The sequence below is a fragment of the Microchirus variegatus genome (assembly GCF_963457635.1).
Source record: "Microchirus variegatus genome assembly, chromosome: 10".
In the NCBI taxonomy this organism is placed as follows: Eukaryota; Metazoa; Chordata; class Actinopteri; order Pleuronectiformes; family Soleidae; genus Microchirus; species Microchirus variegatus.
The window spans coordinates 16,155,960-16,180,590 of NC_139811.1; the positions used below are offsets into that span (position 1 = coordinate 16,155,960).

General features: G+C 41.5%; 2 protein-coding genes across 6 annotated transcripts; both read right to left on the minus strand.

Annotated features, from left to right (window-relative positions):
* Positions 1 to 5,207: 5,207 nt before the first annotated feature.
* On the minus strand, positions 5,208 to 16,187 carry LOC310932461 (transcription factor MafG). Its single transcript, XM_083895786.1, has 3 exons — positions 16,171 to 16,187; positions 6,559 to 6,631; positions 5,208 to 6,463 (listed from the first exon to the last, which is right to left on the minus strand). Exons 2-3 carry the CDS (start codon positions 6,592 to 6,594, stop codon positions 6,011 to 6,013), a joined length of 489 nt encoding a protein of 162 aa, XP_083751912.1. The 5' UTR covers positions 6,595 to 6,631; positions 16,171 to 16,187; the 3' UTR covers positions 5,208 to 6,010.
* A 1,489-nt stretch (positions 16,188 to 17,676) lies between these two features.
* On the minus strand, positions 17,677 to 23,808 carry pycr1a (pyrroline-5-carboxylate reductase 1a). 5 transcript variants are annotated; one of them, XM_083896021.1, is made up of 9 exons: positions 23,723 to 23,808; positions 22,930 to 22,978; positions 22,682 to 22,831; positions 22,497 to 22,567; positions 21,943 to 22,122; positions 20,468 to 20,689; positions 20,270 to 20,362; positions 18,940 to 19,103; positions 17,677 to 18,643 (listed from the first exon to the last, which is right to left on the minus strand). In XM_083896021.1, exons 3-9 carry the CDS (start codon positions 22,746 to 22,748, stop codon positions 18,475 to 18,477), a joined length of 966 nt encoding a protein of 321 aa, XP_083752147.1. In that variant the 5' UTR covers positions 22,749 to 22,831; positions 22,930 to 22,978; positions 23,723 to 23,808; the 3' UTR covers positions 17,677 to 18,474. The 5 variants fall into 5 exon arrangements, with proteins under 5 accessions (XP_083752147.1, XP_083752148.1, XP_083752150.1 ...); XM_083896022.1 differs by having other exon boundaries at positions 23,681 to 23,792; XM_083896024.1 differs by having other exon boundaries at positions 22,682 to 22,828; positions 22,935 to 22,978; positions 23,681 to 23,785.
* Between the last annotated feature and the right edge of the window lie 823 nt (positions 23,809 to 24,631).

Genomic DNA, 24,631 nt, shown 5'->3' on the forward strand with positions numbered 1-24,631 from the left:
GATATGATCTGTACATCCAGCAAAATAGCACCATAAATATGATATTGATGTTATATTATCACCAAATATCTCGTATTTATTTTTATTTCATTTTATATTAAAAATCAACTACTTGGACTTTATTCTGCCCTTGTACTTTGTATCCTTCACATAGCAGTTTTCTAACCAAAAGTTACAAAGTGCTTTTCAAGATGAACATTATATATATATATATATATTATATGTATACATTTATTATTATTATCATTAAACCACCTGTCATAAAAACGAGGAAAACATATTTGTTCTTTTTGTTTTTTTAATGAAAGTTCATGGACAACAATAATTATCATACTTTAGAATTAAAAATATAATAAACACAGACGAGCATACGTGAGATCATGAGGATTTGTTGAATAATTATATTATAATGTATACCAGACATTTATTTTAATGTATTTTATTAGTGCAAATGTGTGGGAAACCTCTGACATCTTATTTTGGGGCCACCGACAAGCATTTACTATGCTCTAACTTGCTCAAACAAAATACAATGCTACTATAGGCACTCAGAAAATAAGTTGCACCCTAGAAAGTTAATTTTCAAAAAATGTTACTCATACAGAAGCAGAACAGTTATTGATTTTGCACTTAAAGGATGTGTGACATCTTGCCATATGAAAAATAAGAAAACAGGGCCACAGCTAACTCTTAAACTGCTGATTATTGTATGTTTTGTGGGGTTTTTTTAAATCTAATTTGAGTCTTTACAGTGTGAGCTGAAACTAAGATGAAACTTTTTTGCCATTCAGTGAAAGCAAACACACTACAGGGGAATCCTGTTATTGTGAATGTAGCATCATCATCTTGAGGAAAATCCCTGCTAAAACACACACACACACCACGTCATTACACGCAAGTGCCAGCAGAGGGAAACCCAGACCCACACATGGAGAGGCAGGTGCACACGTAGTAACCTCCTGATGAGCAGCAGCAGCAGCAGCAGCAGCAGCAGTAATATTGCATACACTGGCATCTGTTGCCTTGTCTCCCTGGTTGTCTGGGATCTTTAATCAGTGGTTAGTGCCGGAGAAAAAAAAATCACGGTGTTTCACACGAGGTAGAATGATTTTTGTGCACCATCATAACAGCTTTACAGCACACACTATAGCATCTTCAGATGATTTAGTCCCACCACAAAGCAGAAGAAATACACCTCAGTGCAGTATCTCTGATACGCAGGCACGTCCTCTGCCTGTGGTGACATTTGCAGAGCGGAGAACCCATGCCAAGCTTTGGCAGGGCACAGACGTGGCAAATGAACGGCCTTGCTGATGGGGATGGCAACATTAATTGCGGAGCAGGCTGTGGGTCTGAGAAGTGGGGCAGACACCTGCTGCAGAAGTGGGCGAGGATGAAGAATGCTGTCCTAGATTACCCACCAGTTCACCTTAACCCAACCCTGTGAATTAATCAACTCTTCAGGGGCCATCAGGTTGTCTGGGGCAGGCGTCCAAGGAGGGAGAGGAGGCCGCGTTAAGGCACAGGTCACACAGACCTGTAGGAGCTTCCACCATGTGTGTGACAAAGAGTGAGGAACAATACCATGCTGCAGGAAAGGCGGCAAGGCACTGGGGTTTACACTTGCCCTGCAGGATGGAGTTGTAAAAATGTAGCTCATCTTCAGCCATCTGTCTCTTTGTCTCTGCGTGGTCTCTCATGAGATGTGTTTCCAATGTGCTGGGGTTGAGGCTCTGCTGAGGCGGCTGATGTTTGATGAGGCGCACTGAGACAGAGGGGGTTTAGGAGCCCCATTGGGAGCAGAGATGACTAACTCACTACTCCTCCTAATCTAGGACAAGCACACCTAGACATCCTTCATGACTCTAATGTTTTACTTGTGTCGGGCCAAAAATACGTCCGCCGAGGTTAGCCAAAGTGGGTCGCCCAGCAGCTTTTTTTGGATTGCAGAAAAAGAAATTGTGCCATCTAAATGATCGCTGTCTTCTAAAACCCACCCTGGATGGCAAAAGTCCTTCCCCGCCAGTTTATTTTTACAAGTATCGAACTGGGTCAATGACGCCACAGTATATGACAAAAAAAACCCTATTTGAACAGTGTTTAAAAGTAATCAAAAACACAGTCGTGGTGCTGAGGAGTCCTTTTTCAAAACATTTTTATTGGTCTTATAGAAAATAAAGTAAGCTGTATCAACAAACATACAATATATACATCAATAACTTAGACACCTTGGAGAATCACGTTTAAATCCACAGTTGTTACTGTATATATGAATACATAGTACTTATCTACAGATTGCAAAAAAGTACAATAATTTAATTTATAAATAGTTACAATTAACTATTGTTTGTTTTGATACAAAGTACTGCAATATTTTTATTACAACCCATACAGAAAAAAAACAAACAAAAAAACAGATTATTAACTTTGTATTACTCGCTTTAGTCATATTTTGTATTTTTTTGTTTTTATACCTTTGAAACACAGACCCACTCCATGGAGTTAAGAGGGAAAAAAACCTGCACAGTCAACTGTTCACAAAGCATAATAATACAGAAGTGGAGGGGGGGGGGGGGGGGGGTCAATGTCTTGAGAGCTATTAAAGTCAACTGCCACACAAGTGCTGTTATTTATCCTCCTGGACAGTTAAAAAAACACAGAAATAAATTAAAAAAAGAAAGAAGCCATAACCAATTCTGCAGAACAAATTACAGTGTTGAGATCAATTCCAAAATACACAGTCAACATGTAATAAGAACAGAAACGCTGTGAGGGACTTTTACAACGAGCATTAATGACTGGTGTAGCAGCAGAGGAACCTCAGTCACACAAATATACACACACACGCACACACACACACACACATGGCATATGAAAAAGGAAAACAAATATTGCAAGTGGCCCTTGTGTCAGAATCTACTGTAGCATCAGTTTCACTCGGTGCAACAAAACCTGACAAACTGTATATTAAATAGCAACGTATTTCAGTCAGATCAAAAGTCCAATTCACTCCCCGGCTCATCATTGTATACAGTATAGGTCAAGTGCAACTTTCCCTGTGATTCCTTATAACATAAAAAAAACAAAACATTTTATAGTTACAGTTTGAACATGTTCGCTATGATAAACAAGGGCCAAGGATGCAAAACGAAACATTTCACATAAAACAAACAAAGAAAAAAAAAAAAACCTACAAAACAGCTAGGTTTATTAAATAACAGACCATAGTCACTTTGACAATATTGATTACTCTTACACACCTTTCCACTGAGTTGCATATTAAGGGTCACTTTTCACAATGGTGATTAATACCTACTGTAGCTACATACTATACACCTGTATGTGTGAGTAAGAGAGAGCGTCGTCGACATTCGGCCACTCCCCCCCCCCCCCCCCCCCCCACACCTTAAAGACACTTGACACGAAAAAAGATTCACTCCACGGGACAGCCACAGCAATAAAGACGCCAACATCAATACTGGGCTATGTCAAGAAGTCAGATACATATTTTTCCCACAGTTAAACCAGTCAATGTGGACAGCGAAGCGTGTTGACAAAATGAGGATAGCACACCCATCGCCCGCGGCGTGGAGTTCTGTGAAGGTGAATTTCTTCTTCTTCTTTTTTTTTTTTTTTTTTAAAGTAGATTAACACCTCGCTGACACTGTAAGACATTCTGTCCAGCAGGAGTGAGATGTGGATGAAGTGCATTCTGTTAATGTCATTACACAACTACTTTCACCTTGAGGTGTAAAAACTGCTTCAGTGTTAAGATTTTCCTTTTAGAGGACCCGGAGAGAGTGATGCGACACTTGGCACAGAAGGAGCGCTGCTGGCTGGCTTCTTGTTGATTGTAATTCTACGTGTTTGTACTGTGTGTGTGTCTCTCGCTCTCTTTTCCGCGGGAACGGGGTTGAAGCCCTTTTATGACATGCTTATTATAAAAGAAAAAGAAAAGAAACGGAGTGGGGGGTGGGTGGGGGGGGATATGAACAGAGCTGCCATCTCCACTTCTCGTCTCGATTGGTTTTTGTTCATTTTTCAGAGTGACCTGTTTTGTCCTGAGCAAAACAAGCCCGAGCTTAGTGCATACAAACCCTCGACAACCTGAAGACCAGTGGGTACATTTACAAAGATGCTGCTCAATGTGGTGGTGGTCGTCTATTAATTTCTCTATTTTTTTTTTTATTATTATCTTCAGCCATTGCAAGGATTCTCATCTACATATGAAGGGGGAAAAATAACAAAACACACACACACATCTACTATAAAATGGCAAACTTCACATTTGTTTTGTCTGCAGAAAGGTAAATTTGAGACGTTCATCTTTCTGGTTCAGACCTATTAAGCGGCTGAAGTGAATACAACAATTAAATCTGCCCATTAATGGCGTCATTTGCTTTCAGGTTGCAGAGGATGTGTTTAGAGGGCATCCAGCACCAGGTGCAACCATTATTCACTTTTCTGGTAAAAGCCTTTAGAATTAATGTCGACTAATGCCGTTTCGCCCAATTCCGTCTCACACGGGTCAATGTGGTAAACTCTTTATGACAGTATGATTTGTAACTAACACCGAGGAAGCAGAGGATATCACAGATGCCAATACGCACAAAGACAACTGACCTTGTTTACACCACCTAGTTTAGCTCTACAGATTTTGTATTTGTTTTTAAATAGCACAGCATTGACATCTATACAGTGAACGACACTGCCAACTTGTCACTTACACATCACATCACGCGCTACCCCACAGTACGCGCCTAGTCACTAGAAAAAGCTATCAGACTTCAATAGTAAGCCACTTTCGGTACAATTGCAAAAAAGATGTCACAGGTATGTTTTTTTTTTTTTCATTTTTCTTTTCTGTATTTCTATAAACAATGGAAGGTAATCTACCTAGTAATAAAAACCAAGAACCCAACATTAGACAAAGTTTCTACACCTTAACAATTCAAACAGTAAAGCTTGTGTAAAGATTTTTTTTTTCTATTTTTTTTGGAAATATCTGAGGGCCCCGTCAACAAGTAATTACAAAAAATGTCAATATACCGTATAACTTTTCAAAACAAAACAACAACGTATTTCATCTATGAGCAGAAAGTATGTCCCCCCCCCCCTCCCCCGGCACAAAACATGAGGATATCTCTGTAATAACATTCAGATTTTCTGATACTGTAGAAGAATCTTGTCACATACTGGAATGGCACTCAGCTCTTGAAACATCATTAAGAACGGCTGATCATTTTTAACGTTTCCACTTAACCATAAATATGCAAGACCTCTCTGTATTTTCAGTGCATACATATATTATTGCATCTACCAGTCATATTGATAATGACAAGTTCATTAAAGCCTGTCACAGATGCATAAACAGAAATGAATGCTAAATCTGGGAGCATTATTTCACGCTTATATTCTTGACAGACGACAACAAAACCACACAGAATGATTAATTTTTACGACTATTGGGTTAGTCACACTGTTTTTTGAAGACAACTGTAGCGGCCCCACACACACACACACACACACACACACACACACACACACACTCAAGTGTCTGCGGCCACTTGTTGTGTTCATCCTAATTTGAGTCAGTGCATAATAACAAGCCAAAGGGATTTAAATGAGACATGTGCTAGCTCTTTCTATTGTTTCTGCTGCATTCAGATTACAAGACGGGAACCAACGCGTCGCATACAAGTCATCATTAAAAATCAACAAGTGAATAAAAGTCGGACTGTGATGCCACCCGATATTGCCTTCTTGAACATTCTAACCACATTTTTAAATTTAGTATTGCCAATAAATAACCAACAGTGATGATTCTGATTTGATGTTTTCATCCTGAAGCACAAAAATGAGGTCGTACTTAAAAAAGCGGATGCATAAAAAAGTGTTGGTGCCAAGCGATAAAACGGAGAACGTACACGGGCTCATCCTGAGCCGTGTTAGAATGCACTGACCCATTTCATCTTGACAATCTTCTTCCTGCCGCCCCCCCCATCTGCTACTACGACCTAGCCTCCGTTTTGGATTTGACGATGGTGATGACACTGGTTGCAGCTACTTTACCAGGGATGAGTGGTCCTATGACAGAGGCCATTGGTCCCCTGGCTGAGGTGACGGGGTTGCGGGCCACAGTTCTGGCAAAGCTCTGGAGCGCTTCGTACTTTGACCGCAGAGCGTCGAGCTCCACCTTCATGCTAGCGTTCTCCGTGGCCAGCTTGTCCACTTCTTGCTGCAGCAGAGCCTTCTGCTTCTCCAGCTCCTCTTTCTGGGTGACACGCTTTACCCGACAGCTGGCGGCGTAGCCCCGGTTTTTCAGGGTACGTCGCCGCTGCTTCAGCTGGAGGATTTCATCCTTGGTTAGCCCTCGTAGATGTTGGTTCAGCTCCCGCACCGACATGGTGACCAGCTCGTCGTCAGTAAGGCTGGTGCCATTTTCCCCCGGCTCCCGCTTCACCTGCAGAAGGAGGTTGTTAGTGTTAGTTGTTTCATTCATTCATAAATGAAAATCCGTCACACTCATGCTCAGTGTAGGTCTGCATTCATGTTTACCTTCAAGGCCTTGTTTCCCTTGTTTGTGGTAGTCATGCCACGAAAGCCGTGTCCACCTGTATTGCTGGTTGGTCTGTCGGTTAAATAAACAAACAAACAAAAAACACTGTTAGAATGAATCACTACCATTAAAAAGGCTTCAGGGAAGGAAATGTCTTTGAAACACAAACTGATTTATTTCTGGGCAAAGAAACTACAGCTCGACGACGTCCTTGCACAAAGGGGGTCAAGGACTTTTCAGACTTCCTCGTAATTGATGCCACGTCTGTTGGTACCTGGACTATTACTGCCACTCCGGACAAATAACTTGGTGGTACGCATTTCCCCCAACGCCATAAGTGAGTGTGAGCAAAATCAGGCCATACAATTCAATGAGAAGTGCTTTATATGTGTCTCTCGCTTGAATCATGCACTGAATTCAAACAGCAGCGCGGTGAGTCACAAGGACGATGACATTTTTGTCGGACGGCGAGCAGTTCCCGATAATTTATTGGCAAGCTAAACTCCGAGAAAGCCACTTCTATTCAATGCAGCCGTTCACAAAATAGCAGAGGACATGAATGGACTGGAAAACAACTGGGGACTGACTTTCTGTAGTACATACATCATGACCTAAAATACATTCATATAGAGAAGCAGGGCAGGGTTTCCTCTACAGTACTGCTCAGTCTAGACGGTCACACCTGTCTAGATTTGGCCCGGTGTGATACTATAAACAATAAATCAATGGGAAAAGGGGGGATATGCTGAAACCACTGCAGAGTCTCGACTATCTTCCAGAATAAAAGCACTGCACTGCACTTTATTCTGTCAACTCAGGGCTGAGGGAACACCGAGAGGAGCACGCCTGGAGAGAAATCTAACCCACTGGTGTTAAGACAGACAGAAAGTTGGGCAGCTTTCATCATGTGAGCTCTGTCACCAGATAAGTACGTGCTCACAAAGACACACAAGCGCACACAGACGGCCCTGGATGCGTTACAGTACACACAGTAAATGCTGTGTCAGCCACACAGGCACCAACCACAGTCAGCCCTAACAGCACATTGCCTCAGTAAGCTGATTTACGCAGCCCATCGGTGTGTTTGTGCTGAGCACACAAACAAAAACGCATGTGCCGTCTTACAACTTTTGAGCATCAAAAAGAGAAAACAAAAAGGAACCCTTAAAAAAAAAAAAGGAACTCCTCTCCGTGTTGCCCAGGCGTCCGATAAGCCACTCACCGTGTGCACGTGAAAACTGTGCACGGATGCTCAGTCACAGAAGAGAAGAATGTGAGCCATAGCTCTGCAGTACACCAAGATGGCCAGAATATTTCCATGGCAACAAAAGTGTGCTACAGGTGGACACGGTCACCTGAGCCAAACAGGCAGAGACAGGCGCTTGTTAAAAAATGACCTGAATACGACACTATTACACAGACTGGGGACATAACATGAGGTCAGATTGTGACTTGGTTTCTTGATGATTCCACTTCAAAAGCGTCCTCTGGCTCTGCATTAAAATGCCAGTGTCTCTCTGTTCTGCCGATGCCCATTTGAAAAAAAAAAAAAAAGCCTCTCATGATCTGCAGAGGACTTTTTAAATGTGATACTGTTCATCTCTGTTGGGATGGCTATGAATAGCTGACTGATAGTAACACCTACCTTTCACTGGCCTTTGTGGTGACTCATTTCCAGTAAGCATTTGGACCACAGATGCAAAACATAATGGGATAATGGTCTGCCTGATGATGCACAGATAATGGACAAATAGACAGGAAAGTGCTCCACTAATAGCTACTGGGACGAGAGTGGGGGGGAAAAAAGGGCTACATCTTCCAAATTTCATACTGAACCTATCATTTTCTCTCAGCAGCGCAGCATTGTTCAGAAACCAGTTGCAATCTGGGAGACGGGACGCTGTCAGGTTGAGGAGTCTCATTGTGTCACACAGCTGTGTAGGGGTGACACAGGCATGTCTTAGCGCACTGAAAGCTCACCATATGACACTATGGGAGGGACTGTGTCCAGGTTGCAGCCCTCCAGCACAGGCTGCTGCCAGCAGACGGCTACCAATGACAAGGCATGGCAGCACAACACAGGCAAGGTCCAATGCACAGCTGCTCCCTTCCACTACCAGGCATGTCATACCTCACAGAAACAAAGGGGCATGCTTGCACATAAACACGGAGAGGCACAGCAAGGAAAAAACACACACACCTATAATTTCCCCACAAAATAAGAGACGTGGAAATTTTAGACTGAACCAACTGATTTGATTACAAATCATTTGACGGGATCGCCCTCTTTACAATCACAATCAAGCAGCGTAGACAAAAATATCTTGCTGTTTTCTGTGTGTATGTGTGTGTGTGTGTGTGTGTGTGTGTGTGTATCTAGCAGACAGGGCAGCAGCCTGGAGCAAAGGGGCAGTGAAGGCATAGGGAGCAGGCGTGGCGACACAGACGTCTTTTGTAAGAGCTTGCTGAATTTTTATGAATTGCCTGGAAGAATGCTGACAAATCAGTGCTGATTGCTTGTGGGGGAGAGACATCACACCCACAGGAAATAGAAAATGCTGAGTGTGGTCACCCAGAGAAAGGGAAGGAGGGTATGGTGGGATAGACGGACAGAGAAAGAGAGAGGGTGAAAAGAAAAGAGGGGGAGAGAACAAACAGCCTTGTGAGAAATGCATGCTCGACACATTTAGAGGAGCTTGAGAAGAACAGGTTAGGATGGAAAAAAAAAAAAATAACACTGATCTCAGCAAGGACCAAAACCAAGGTGCCAATTAGGAAGTTGTGAAGTTGAACTTACACAATGAGAGCAACCCAGCAAACCTTCAAAAAGCGGTCTGTTTTCATTCAAATCTATGGAGGGCAGCTCACAAAGGTAGGGTAGGCTTAGGTTGAGACTCAAGGGGGGGGGGGGGGACAAACAAAAAATAAATAAAAACCTCTGGTGGGACAAATGCTGATGTGACATGATAGGTCCGACCTCGAGTCCATGTCATGTTTTAATGATCTCATCCCCCCCTACAGAATCTCTCCAGGAGGCTGCCAGGGATGGACACCATTAGCTAGGGGACCCTTTGTTGAGGGGGAACTGAGGCTACAGCATCCACCCACTGCATCCCCTGATGAATATTTATCACTGTCGTTCCCTGCCTGAGGTGGGGGGTGGGAGACAGGGACGGGGGTGGGAGGCTGAATAAAGATGCTCAGGAGGTGATTCTTCAAGGATATAGCCAAGGCTCGTCCATCATTGGTTGTCTTAAAATGGCGGTAGGCTGGTGGGGGTAGCGGATGGGGGTGGGGGGGGTGGTGGGGAAGAAGCGGTTGGATTTCTGCGAGTGAAGGTGGCAAGCATGGTGGCTGAGGGGCTGCAGGGGAAAGCCAGCTCCACTTGACAGCAGTGTAACAAGATTATCAGGGCCATAAGTGCAAACAAAAACCCAAGCAACCTGCCTCCGAATCCAGATTACGACAGCGCCTGCTCTCTGAATACTAAACATGGCCGGGGAGGACTAATGGGGCGCTAGCTCTACTGAGACATGACAGCGGATTGCATATCACGTAACAGATCACATGCACAGGCATCCACACACAGACAGATTACCAAAACCACACAAGCACATATAAATTTAACTTGTCATGATCAATTCTTGAAATAAAGCGCCCAGGCACTTGGCAGTGGCGTCTCGCTAATGAAGAGAATAAAAGTAGACAGTGGATGTGCATGCTGATGAAACACTGTTTTTCAGGAAAGCACAGGCAGCATCTGACAAATAACAATTCATTTGTATGAAACTAACAGCTGCATGTTAGCTCACACCAAACAATACATCATCTCTCTCGAAAAAGAAAAGAGACAGAATAATGCTTCAGTTCGATTTTATCCCTAAATTAAATCCCATTGTCTTACTATGGACCAGACTCTACAAAGCACAGATATAAATTAGGCCTTAGGTGACAAAGAAAGGTTTTGGCACCACCTTTTCAACCCTGCACATCTTTAACGATTAACACAACACCAAAGAAGAGCGCTGGATGTGAAGTTAGCGCGGTCGCCTATTCGGTTTCCCCCCAATCAATAATGTATGAGACTTGTAGCCTCTCACCCCATTATCATGGACTTTCCACATGAAATAGAACAACGATGACCACAAAGATAGTGAGACTGAAACATGTCAGCACTGTCTCATTAAGCTTTGGCTCATTTATTTACACTCAGTGGTGATTTGTTGTCCTGTCCACTCGCACCTTCAGGGTTGAGATTCTCAATGTGGCCGGCACACGTGTTTCGCCCTGCATGACATAAATAGTTATTCTCAACACTTCATGCCTGATCAGAGTTACTACTTTTACTCCCTCCCTCCTAATTCAGAGTTAAAAAGATCGCTTAGATATTCAGATCTAATCATTCCTCCCTTCAGCTGAGTGAAGTCAATTATCAAGCAAGCTCCATGTGTCGGGAGCCATTTAACTGCAAATTAAAAATCAGACTCCTCTGATAGCTCTGGAGGAGTTACTGGAAGACTGGTGTAAACTTGTGTATCGAGACAACCGTGTGTACGAGAGAGAGAGAGAAAGGTACGATTGGAAGAGGGGAGGGAAGCTATTAACTACTAAGTATTCAGAGCGTGAAATAAGAGTGACAAAGAGGGAGAGAGGGGAAATCATTCAGCAGCCTTCAGCAGGAAATGTGATATGCTTGAAGCAGAGGGGAAATACTAAGCCAATACGTTTGACCAGGTTCGGGGCAATATTAAAATAGAAAGTAACCACAATAATATCACAACTTTTTCACAGGGTAATCCTTAAAATAAAGTATCTTTATCTAGATGTTGCTCTGGTCTGCAGATGTGTGTATACAGATGTTGAGAACAATTAAATATTCTGCATTAAGTCGCATTAATATTTTCACACCGCAAAAGTGCCCATTTTCCACTCACTATTAATGCATCTGTGCTTGAGGTTAGTCGTAGTTCTTTGGCATCCAAACTGGGGCCAGTTGCTATGGTAGCCTACATGCATCTAAATCTAAAAGTTACACGTAACACAATTCCTTTGGTGCATTCTTTTGAGCAATTGAATTAAAACTCTATTGGTCTTTTTGAAAAGAAAGACCACAACTAATAACGGTCGTGCTATTACACATAAAGGTCGTACGTGTTACATTCGGAAAAAGCCTTTCCTCTCAATGACACCGCTCAGTGATACATGAGTCTGGATGTGGCTGACCAGCATCATGTTGTCAGATGAAGTAACTAAAGTTACACCGCTCTTGCACAATGTCATGTTACTCCTTGTAAATCCTATCAGCTTGCTTTGACTGGCACAATAAAAGCTAGCCACAGTGATCCAATACGTGCTTATTGCATGATGCACTGGATTTGGGAAGCTGGTGATTTGTTGATGTTAGCAGACTCTTTTTCTGAGATAATTTTAGCTGTTCAGGCTGTTAGTGTGTGAGAGGGGAAAGTGTTATTTATCTAGTTGTATTAATATCCATTTACACACTGAACATTAAAATGACGGATGCGTTTAAATGTCTTCATCATTTTTACACATTTGAAGCAGCAAAATGCTAAATAGGTAACATCAATCTGACTGTGCATGCCTATTTGGAAGATACAGTCTGTGGAAAAAAAACAAACATCAGTCTAAATTATTTAATAAGTTTGCTGTGGGTGATGATATAAGAACATTAAAAGCTAAAATTGTAGTTGTTTTTTTTCTTCTTCCAGTTTGTTTATACAGATGTTCAGACACTACCAACATCGAATATTTGTCGCCACTTAAAAATAGGCACCGTAAAATGATGCACTGTCGAAGACGCTTGCCCTAAAAAGAAAAAAGAAAAAAAAAAGCCCACATGCATCTCGTAGGTTGTACTATGCAGAGCAGCATGTGGCACATTTATGTCGGAAATTTGCATCTAGTTCAAGTGGTTTAAAGTGAAAACATGAATCACTGCCCTCAAGGGATTTTGTGTTTTCTGAACTCACTGATAGTGTGAGGTTTATTTAAAGAGACTTGGGTTGGTCTGGTTTGCATTAACCAATATTTCAGTGTTTACAGAATCCATTACCGAGCTCGGTGGCTGCTGTTTACTCTCGGAGCAGCTCTGCTGGTATTAGCAGTAGGACAAGAAAAGAGAGTCCACTGGTCATCCACAGTGCCTTCCTGGAGGATGTGATTGAACAGGCAGAGGTAGGAACGAATGAAAGCCAAAATATTCAGCTCGTAGCTTTGCTCTGCCTGCTTTTCTACATCAAATGCATGTTGCAACACAGAAAAGCCGCAATACAGCACATTCCAACGCCATTTAAAAGTGAAATGATATTAAAATAATTCACATTTTCGATTTAGCACCACTGCACAGCTATGATTCGAGGTGGATTCTCTTCAAGTGAAACACCCCCAGGCTATGAAATAAACACAGATTAGCAGCATCACCAAATCAAGAAGCAGGGAAAGTAATTTATTGTTGGATTTTTTTTCCTCCCTGGTAAAAATACAGTTACATGATGGCAGTCATCACCAGAAAATAAGAAGCTAATTTCTATTAATAACACTGTCAGGCACCATTCAGATCAAATTATGACAAGTGATAGACGACATCTGCCAATAGGATATTTGATGAAGCCTCAAACTCAATATGGTTGTCCAAAAAAAAAAAATGTAATTATATCACTTCAGTCTGAATCAATAATGCAGTATCAATATCATGAACTCGGTACCAAGAATTTAAACAAGTCTCCCTCAACTCTGGATCCAATCCTCCTTCAAGTAAAACTCAAAATAACGGAAGGAATTACAAACACAGTCCTGCGTCATCGCGGTGGTCACCTTGATCCCCACACAGCGAGTGTCATTCTGTTCCGCTGTATAAATAAACGCCACATATTTATCACCGGGGTGTAATTTGGTCTAAAGATGCCGGTGATAAGATAGTGACAAGACTGAAAAAGGTGATGTAAAATAAATTATTACAAATTAACGCCTGATCCTACGGCACACAATATAGCATCGTTTTGAATTTATTCAGGAAATTACAGATGATTAAGCCAGCACTAATGAGATAAATAAAACTGAAATTAATGATAATGTTTAATGCAGGTTGGAGGTGGACAAACTTATAAATAAATGTTTCTGTTAATCCATTTAAAATTGTTATATTTTAATCTGTTGTTTGAAATAAAGACAATAGGTCAAAAATGATCATCCAAAATAAATAAATTTGTTTAAGTAGTAATAATATTCCATCAACTGCTCTGATTTCTAAGAATAAAAAAAAACAAATACCACATTAGTCAACCTAATGTGTGTACTGGCTATCTTGATGATCTTTAACCCTCCTGGATGAGGGGTTGTTGCACACATTCTGGTCTCACTGTCTTAAACCTTATTTAGCACATGACATTTCAAGGCATTGGACAATCATTTAATCGTGTGCAAGGAAACTGACGGGGGAAAGTTTTTCCCCCGTGTGAGTCACTAGTTTCATTTTACTTATCACTCACATGTGGGTAGATCACTTTTTTTTTCTACTTCCACTTTAACCAACTGATGTGTCCTGCACATAAATCACCCGGGATAAAAGTAGGTTACAAAAAGAAGAAAAAAAAAAACAGCGACCAATGAGTGAACAGCTCCACATTTGAACACACACTCACACACACACACACACACACACACACACTCTCCTGTCTCCTGTCCAATATCGACTAATCTAAATTACACACACACACACACACAGAGGACCTTAATGAACACGTAAAAGTCTAACTCAATCAGAAAATCATCAAACACACTCACCGCACTGTCTGGATAAAGCGGGAATATCGCAACACTAAGCAATCATAATCTGCACTCCACTTACAAGAGGTTTCATCACCAACATTCCCTCCCTGTTGCAAAACAGGGGGTGGGGGGGGGGGGAGAAAAACTATATTGATCTTTTTCTCTCTTCCTTCCAGGCATTCTCATTTCCCTGTGCAGCTTAAGCAGCACTTTTGTTTACAAATCCCACATTTGTGTTCCTTTCTTGAGGCTATTAATTGTCCTGAATAGGTGTAACGACTCCCAAGGCACAGCCGCGTTGGCCAGACAGAGGAGTCGGTGGCCAGACTGTACGAGGAAGTATTGCCTGCGTGTTTCATCAACCTCACATATCCTCTCCTCCATCCTTCCGCCACCTGCCCACTTCCGAGCAAAGCCACTGGGTACTGAGTTCTGCGCTTGATTCACCTCTGCGGTATCCAGCCTTATTTTATCTCCGCTACCACAATGCAACAGGGTGATAAATCTCAGAGCTGATCTCCAGCACCCCCTGCCTCCGTCCTCACACCACTGCCATGCCCACCGGGCTCTTATACGGACCCTCATCTGTTCTTGTTACCTGCAGAGAAAGGCCAAGATGGGCATTACGCTTTATTGCAAAGCCAAGCCTTCTGATGTAGGGCCTGGACTGTCTGCTAAACACACTTCAATGCCCTGCTCGCATGAACAGAGATGATGAAATAAGTTGAAAATCGGAGCAAGAATGGGGGGAACTTCTATCTGTTAAGCCCTGCCTATATATGCTCAACAGTTTCCAAGGTGACTTTTCAGATTGCACAGAGATTCTCCATGGGTAATTCATTACCTGCCCTCCATAAGTGGGCACACTAATAGGCAGCAAATTTCATCAGGGGAAACAAGAGCATCTGCCACCCCCAAAATAAAAGAGAGGGCACTTTTCATTGTATTAATAGAGTTACTTAATAAACCTGGTTGTCTACACAGTACTAAGCTGATTAATATCATACATACAAGGTATTTTTTAAAGTAAACATTGCACAGACATAGCAAAAATAATTTACACATGACCCAATTTTAACTCATTGCATGCATCATCCATTATGGCGGCAGCGACATGCATGATATATTGCTTATCGTGCATTTCTCAAATGGATTTGACATCGCAGTTGACACCTATGAGCACTTAGCGTGAATGTCCTCACACCCCGTTTGTTGACAGCGCGGCAGTGAAACGCACATTGTCGGCTGAATGAATGCAGACGAGACTGTTGATAAACGCGTGATGGTCATCACTTGATGCTCACGGCTCGATGACTGACGTGTAGGACTGGATCCTCCTCAGCATCAGCACCGTTTCCATCAATCTCCCTCCACAACGGTGATAAACATCATCGACCCCCTTATCTACCGAGCAGACCTTTGTACGGTGGTGGTGGTGGTGATGCCATATTTCGGAGGGGGGTGGATTCAGAGATTCGTCTAAATACATCATTGTGATGATTCAGCATGATAAAGAGAAAAAAAAGCCGCCGCTTGTTGCTTAGGGTCCGACAATGGGATAACAGTGATTGTGCTATCAAAGCCAAGGACGACGGGTTTGTTTTTTTTTGCCGATGCCATTGTTTGCACGTGAACCTTCGGTTTAATGGATTGTCACTTCAGGTGAGACAATTCAACACCAAACGATGGTTTGGAATAATAATAATAATAAAAAGAAAATATCAAATGACTAAATCTGCACAACACGTTTCAGAGCCTCAAAAAGAAAAAGAAAATAAATCACAGTCATCTTGGACACAAAATAACATTACATTGCAACCGACCTGATGTGCTCGCTAAACCGCTGCCTCGGCTCCTCGCGCTCGCTCCTTTTCACAACGAGGTGATGAAGCAGCAGGTTTAAACGGGAAGAAGCGCATGAGTGGACAAAACCACGGAGGAGCGCTGTGGCACCGTGGACGCGCACACACAAACACACACACACATACGCGGACACACATACACGCACACACACGAGGTTCCTTCAGCACAAAAGCAGCCCTTTACAGTGACACACTCCTGACATTCCGCGACTCTTGTCTCCAGCCTTGACGCTGCTGCTTCGCTGGCAAACAACTCCCCGCCTACAAAACAACAAGCAAGCGAGGAAATCCCCCCCGCTCAGCTCAGCTCAGCTCAGCTCAGCTCGGGCTTCCTACTACAAGTGTGGCAACACGGCGATTCCTCATTCGGGAAAACCGCCGCACGGACGCGAGACACACGGTAACCGCTACGGGTCGAAGCCAAAATGTGTGAGTGACACATTTTGTTTCGCGGCTCACGAGTGTGTACAAAAGATTAGCTGCCATCACTGCAGCGTAGACGTCAACTCTCGCGCATAACGCGTGGACTTCCGGTGTGACACTTTCAAAATCAAGCGCACTCAACACACCGGTGACGCGGACCGTCTTATTTTGAAAAGCATCGTTGGGTATGAACCCGGCTACCTTGACGACACTAGGTATGCTAACCGACGATGCTAACCACGGCCAGCTTGCCAGCAGCATGCACACTCAGCATAACAACACCCGACAGTGTTTGGTCTCCGGGCCCACCTGACTCACAAATGACGCCGTTTGAAGTTGAAACCGTCCGACTCCTCTTCTTACACCGACATGCGGACGAGCGGATATATAAAAAAGGTGCAGTCGAATCGTCCGTGTGACTGACAGGAGCCCGCTCGTGCTTCCCTTGTTGATTCCTTTCTCTTGTACCGAAGCCAGACGTCACCGTGTTTGGCCACGTGACTTCATTCATGAAGGAGCTTCTTTGCCCACAAGAGAAAAACAAATTTTCACTCAAAACACTTTACCCATTGTAACTGTGTAGTAAGTAAAATACCCACTAGGAAAACAGTGATCATGGGATTTGCTGTATGTGTCTACAACTTAAAGACACAGTGTGTAACGTTTAAGTGAAATTATAAGCATTTTATTAATTAAACATAAAATAATCATACTCAAGTAATATAAATATATATACAGCTGGAAGGGAAGAGAGATGGGAGGGATATTCAGCTGCTAGATTTTAAACAAGAAAATAACACCCATAATCATTTTCCATGGCTTATTTAAAAAATAGAAGTTCACACATTTATTTTAAGAATCATAATGGGGAAAAATACACAGTATATTGACAATACATAAATACACAGGAAACACTGTTTTTCATGTGAAAAGTGTTGATTTAATTTAGTTTATGTTAGTAAACAGACCCACATACACACCCACAATATATATATATATATATTTTTTTTTTACAAGAACGAAACAAAATACAGAAGTCCACACATTTATTTTTTTAAACATATGCTATATATAACATACATGTGAAATACACAGTGGATCACCACCTCCTCCACAGTGACAATGTTGCCTTGTCTCACCATGATCTAACTACCTTTAACCTTTTAAAATCAATTTCACCCTGGCTATATGCAAAACAGAACATCTTATCAGATCATCTACTCAATACAAGGAAAGCAGCAGGACATTCCTGAATTTATCAAGAAATAAACTCAAGAAAACAGTATATATATATATATTTGAGAAAATCTACAAACCATTTCATACAACACATCCTTGTATGGGCCAACTACAGACTTTGGCATCAATTTAGCTTTATTAGAAAAAGGACATAGGAGGCATTTGTATGTGGTTTCTAGAATATTTTGTTTCTGATGTTCAGAAGTCTGCAGAGTCATAGTCCTCCACAATCATAACTTAACGATTTCAATGCTACACTGCTTGGCTAATGATTTAACAACTTTTCCAACTACCATCAGACCAATGACCATGTGGCGTAAGAGTTAGAAAAGAGTATCAACCACATATTGGTTATTATTCCATCAAAATACTGTGATAGCAATGGAACCAAACCTTAAACAGGAAGGAATCAATTACCAGCATCAAATATTAAAATTTAATATTGTTCACAGTTTCAACTCATGTCATATGCAGATGTGTCCACCAAGCATTAGCTAATCTACCCGTGGTGTGTAAGTGACAGCATGTATGACATTGTCACTGATCTGACAGGTCACATTTGGAGTTTGGAGTTTCTCCACCTGAAATAGAAAAAAACAAATATCACTTCTTCTTCGTCCTGGGGTTATTGGTGTTGAAGACGCTGATACCACGGGGTCTGATTCCAACATTTTCAGCATTCACTCCTGGCTGCTGCAGGACTTGGTCCAAAGTTGTTTTCTTTATGGCAGTTGGGGAGATCGTCTCTTGGTCAGCCAAAAATTGGAGTTTCCTTTGTTTAAGGGAAAGACAGACCATAGTGACAAAGCAGCATACATACCGTACATTTCTAGCACAGTGTCCCTAATAGCATAATAATAGTCTCATCACTTGGTAATTAGGTACCAGCTGGCAGTTTCAAAATAATTTGCACATGGCTCCATCTACTGTCTGAAATCTGAACTTCAAAAGATCACCTTAAGGCCACTTAAGTGTAACAATTAAGATAAAAGCCTTCCCTGTGCGTCCCTATGACAGGGAATATGATTTGTTGGTTTGTTTGTCTCACATTGTTTCATATCAACCTACCGAGTCCTGACACAGGAGGCCTCGACAGCATTAATCAGGAGGCTGCGGAAACCACCCGCCTCCATGACATGTAGGGCATGGATGGTGGCGCCCCCTGGTGAGCACACATTGTCCTTGAGCTGCCCAGGGTGCTGTTCTGAGTCCAACAGCATGCGAGCAGCCCCCTTTGAACAAACAAGAAAGATGATCCACATTAGTCCAAGATAGCACTGATTATGTCATAAACAAACTGTGAATGTAGAAAAAAAAATGTTTATGAATAGCATTAGGATTCATTTATTTTTCAGTGACAGAGCACATTTATCAACGTCAGACTGAAATTGTGCCAGAGTGAGTCAAGAGGGACTAATTGTGGTCTCCATTTTCCTTGCCAGAAGATTCTCTGTCTGAGAAGAAAAACGCATACAACAATACAACTAGAAAAACTGGAAAACAATTTAAAAAAGTAGTGTTCTAGTACCACTTTTTGAAGGTCTTGTATCGGACTGATTTTGATAAATGAAAAAACTATCTTCAAATGTAATCATTGAGTAGTTGTTTGAATGTTAGTCACCAGTAACAGCTGCTAACCAACTTATGATGATGATGTTAAAGGAAACCTCAAATGTGACTGAAGAGAGCGGAGATTGATTACTGCACCCTCCGATTCGATGGAAAAAAAAAGTATGGTCTATCAACCAGGCTGCTTTGCCTGGGTATAAGAACACAGCATATTAGTCATCCTTAGTGCTAATTTCAAGTCAAACTACACAGTTACAGATCAAATGTTTATGAATAAAAAAATGTAACTTAATGATATATTAATGATGTATATATTCTTGAAAATGCCAAATGCCTAACCAAACCAAACTATAATGCCATTAGGTTATTTGATAGCATTGGCCTATCATTGATACTGTATATCAGTATGATGTCCGATATATTTTTTGTTTTAACCTAATGGAAATTTGTTTATGTAAATGATATATACATAGATAGTATATATACACATGTATATATCTAGATCTATATATATATATATATATATATATAAAGATATAGATATATACAGTATATAGATAGATATATGAAGCTGTGCATCCCTCGGTTTAGTAAATATTCAAACAGGAACAGGACCTGCTGTGTGACACTGACACTGAAACAGTAGTGAAAATGTATTTTCAGTCACATTTTGCTGTGCGAGAGACACCGGACACGCACCTCTCACACAAGTAAGCCTAAATGAAGAACGAGACGTTCCGCAATGCAGTCCAGCGTGGACCCGGGATACAAGTCTTTGTCAGAAACATGTGTCACATCCATATTTGTTAAGAAAATATGAAGGCCATACCAGGAGGGCCTGGGCTCCAAGGCGTACAGCCAGTCTCCTGGGAAGGCCCATTTTCACTCCACCATCAGCAAGAGCATCAACAGCTGTGAAAGCCTGCAAAGCCATCATTGACAAACATGAGGAAAAACAATCTAAAAGACACGTTGTTTTCATAATTTCAGGACACATTGGATAATATTGCATGTAAAGAAGTCTCACATAGGCAGGTCCGCTGCCACTGAGACCAGTAACGGCATCAATCAGATCCTCTTCCACCTCTGCACAGTATCCTACACTGGCCATCAGCTGCTCCAGAAGCTTCCCATCCTCCACCTGTGCATGGGTGCCTGTGGCATAAACGGTGGCTCCTTCACGCACCACCACTGGAGTATTGGTCATGCAACGCATCACCTTTGGAGCAGCGCGGTACTGCTGCAGTTTCTGCAAGGAGGGGGGAGCAAAGCACCAACTCACGGACTGCTTTCACTTGGATTTATAACCTCTATATAAGTACAAGTTCATGATTATTCAAGTGTTTTCAAGCTGGATGACTAGAATTCCCTGACTGTGTTTCCCCAGACAGCATTTTTTTTTAACTTCATCTGTGAAGGTGTAGCTACATAAATATTGCAAAGTGCTATATTCAGTGCAGTTTTTCTCCAGAATTTCTCCAGAAGCCAAGAGCGGCCATGGCTGCTACTATACAAGTACATTGTTTCGAGATCACAAAATAATCAATTCCTTATTACGTGATAACGGTCAACCCACATGATGGAAGATGAATGTCAAGGATGTTTTGTGAGAACTGTGCAGTTATTAGTAGTAAGTAAGAGCGCAAGAACACAAGACGTCCTTCCCTGTTACTGAAACCACCCTGGCCAGTTATACAATTAGGGCCTGTTTACAAGTCGTTTGATTCTACCCTGGCAAGTGCTTGAGGGGCCAATCTGCATGATTATGAACCCGACACTATTCAGTCTCTCCGCATTTATCTCATCATCACGGGAAAACAAGCCTCGTTATCCCTTACCACATTAATTTATCTCATTATCACGGAATAACTGTGCGTTATCCCGTGATAATGAGTTCATTATTCCGCGATCTCGAGATAATGGACGAAAGAAATACAGTCGCAACCATGGGCTTCTGTAAATTTCAACAGTTTAGTTAGCTGTTCCCAAACATGTTTATCACATCATGTGAAACAAGTTGAACTTTTCCGACATCTGTGACATACCTTTTACTGGCCATTATGAAGAGGACAGATGATTACGGCAGTTTCAGTGATGACATGTAAGAAATATAATGACTTGATCATGCCAAGATTTACTGTTTATTTGTTGTTCTGTTTCAAATGTAAGCAGAAAACAAACATGTGACTATTTTGCTGGAGGGTCTGCTGAGGTCAGGCCATAAAACTACAGAGAAACCCTTGTGATTAAATTGTGTGAATTTGTCTAAAGACATTGGGGATTTCAATTATCAGAATGTTTTTCATGGGTTGATCATATGATGATCACTGAATCCAATCGTCCAAATTACTCATTACATTGCTGAAGCTTAAATAATGTGCATGCACTAGTTATCTTACCTAAAGTAATGTGTGATGATTAAGTGCTTGGTGACAAATCATTTATCTTGTTTGTACGTTTTTTTTGTTTGTGATGCAGGGAAAAAGGCGGCTGATGACTTGCCTTCTCTATGGAGCTGATGGTGACCCCTGCTGCACAGGACACAATTAGATGGCGATCTTCTATGTCCGATCCGATCTCATCCAGTACGAAAGGAATGATGTGGGGCTTCACGGCCAGGAAAAGAACATCACTCTTGTTCACCGTCTCTTTGTTGCTGGTGGTGAAATTCACACCCAATTTCTGTGGAAATAACACGTCTTAGTATTTCACTAGACTTCAGTATAAATTGGGATTCATTACATGCATACAATATAATGTTATTCTGAATTAAAAATAACTTATTGCAATTCTACCTCTTCTACAAACACATACACTTACACATAAATCCATACATACCCAGTGACATCAAATAATATAATACTAGGTAAATACAGATTCCATGTTCCTACATCTCCATACATTCCAAAACCCTTATCAAAGGTGTCATGCTTATACAATTATTTTAAAACTTGGCAACATTTCATGAACATAAAACAACATAGATTGTTATTCTAAATTGAACACAATTATTGTTGGAACAGGCGTCATAAAACACCCGTTCGTCGTCTACCCACCCGCAATCCCTGTACTGTTGGGAGATCGGTGTCTGGGGAACTGGCTGTGATTCTTTGGGTGGCAATCACGCCTTGAAGGAGAAAACACATTCAGGAATCATTTAGACATCTGATTGCAATCAACATACATCAAGACCACAAATCTAAAAAAACACAAACACGTAAAAGTGTGATTCATATCTCACCTGCGGCTGCGAAGCCCCTCACCAGAGCGTGGGTCAACTGGCCCGCTCCTATAAAACCCACACTCATTTTACCCGCGTGCGTGTTCGCAGCACTGTTGAGGTGGCCGTTAGTTATTTATTGTCGTTCCTTACTCTTGAACAAGTTGCCTGCTGACAAATCAGGGTTAAAAAAAGAAGTGAAACCACAATTAGAGAGGATGCCATTAGCAAACTGGAAAGGATGCAATTTAATATGTGATATTCCTCACCTCACCAAATGTGTTGGAGAACCTATGAAGCCTTCAGTCAGCATCAAAGCTAAAAAAAAAAAAAAACAACACAAATGATTATGGTGAAGACTATAACATAGTTTACTATATAACTATATAGTATAATTATATAGTAAAAACATGGTGGTCCAAAATTAAAACCCCTATATAGAGTCGACCTGGCGAATGATATAAATATGAAACCATCATTCTTTATTATCCACAAAAGTGGAAATGTGCCTGTGGTTAAAAAGACAAGACTTCTACAAAAAAAAGGACAAAAATAACACATCAGACATTCACAGAAAGGTCAATAATAACGAGCATGGTTCTGAGTTAAAAAAAAAAAGATTTTTGAATGTGGTACAAAAGCCTTCTTAGAAAAGTTTTTGGTTGATGTTACAGACTTAGTTTTACATATTTTACTTTACTCTACTTTAAAAAAATTAGACGCACTGTTACATCACAAAGGTGTGATTTGCAATGACGACTTTACTATTCTATTGTATGTCTCATTTTCTGTCAAATGAGAAATAATTTCACCTAAATTTTAGACACTGTACCTATAAAAGTGAACAAAAAACACAACATGTCCTCACAGACCGTTGACTGTGCTGTATCAATGTCAAGTAACTAGCAGTAGCACATAAGAACGGATGTAAACAACAGAGCGTCACATCATAACACACAGTGACAGCAGCCATTTTGTCCACGGTTTACGTTGTTGAGGATTAAAGAATAAGCAACTTACTGATAAACGGCGACGAGCAGCAGCACAGAAACACACACACACCTGTACTGAGAAGACTTCAAGACAACGTGGCTCAGCTGCTGCTGCAACTTCACCGTGGAGAGAAACGTCTTCCTGGCGGACACGAGAGGGAACCAATGATGTTGCGTGTTTAGTGAACATGTGACAGCGCTCGACCAATCAGCGCGGTTCCTCCATTCTGGAATGCCAGTTGCGTCAGGTACCGCCGCAGGGTGTCAAAAGTTTGTGAAGAGGATTCTGTATCACCTTCTACCGGCGAAGGGCTGAAAGACACTGAAGACAGCGGGGACAGAGACGCTGTCTCACTGTCCTCACCCACAAAGCAACGCGTGTATCCCAGTGAACAGTCACACAGATATGGCAAGAGGTTTTAACATTTTATCGGTCGACAGGACGTTCACTAGCAGTCAGTCTTACTCTTCAAAAAAAACAGTCACATTTTTGTCCCGAGTTCAGTATTTGCTATTCAGAATGACGTCACAGATATCTGTAATTCAATATTTACTTGTCAGAATGACGTCACAGATATCCTCAGTCCACTGTTTGCTAGGTAGAACTTTTGCCATGCATGTGTGTGGGGTCATCCACAGCTGAATTGTAGATATCTCTAATTCTAGTTTCAGATATCTTGAATTATCCTCAATACTAGTTTTGACTAGTAAGAACGATCACATATATATTACAACTCATACCATAGTCACAGTGAAATTACGACTAGTATCGATATCTGTAAAGGTAATTCCATAGAGTCAAATTTGACCGTGGTTCTTGGTTGTGAAGATTTGATAAAAATTCAAGCTTGGTATGGATGCTGGAATATTGGGGGCTGCATGATATTACAGAATATTTTCATTGAATGCAGCAATAATGGTATGATATGCAATTAATCCAACAAATACTTGGGTATGCTGTGTTAACAAGTCAGAAATT

Coding starts and splice junctions, on each gene's coding strand:
- pycr1a (XM_083896021.1), bottom strand. CDS start 22,748: ATGAGTGTGGGTTTTATAGGAGCGGGCCAGTTGACCCACGCTCTGGTG. Junction 22,568..22,681: donor GAGGGGCTTCGCAGCCGCAG/GTGAGATATGAA, acceptor TTCTCCTTCAAG/GCGTGATTGCCACCCAAAGA. Junction 18,644..18,939: donor GCCTCCTGTGTCAGGACTCG/GTAGGTTGATAT, acceptor CCTTAAACAAAG/GAAACTCCAATTTTTGGCTG.
- LOC310932461 (XM_083895786.1), bottom strand. CDS start 6,594: ATGACTACCACAAACAAGGGAAACAAGGCCTTGAAG. Junction 6,464..6,558: donor AGGGAAACAAGGCCTTGAAG/GTAAACATGAAT, acceptor CTCCTTCTGCAG/GTGAAGCGGGAGCCGGGGGA.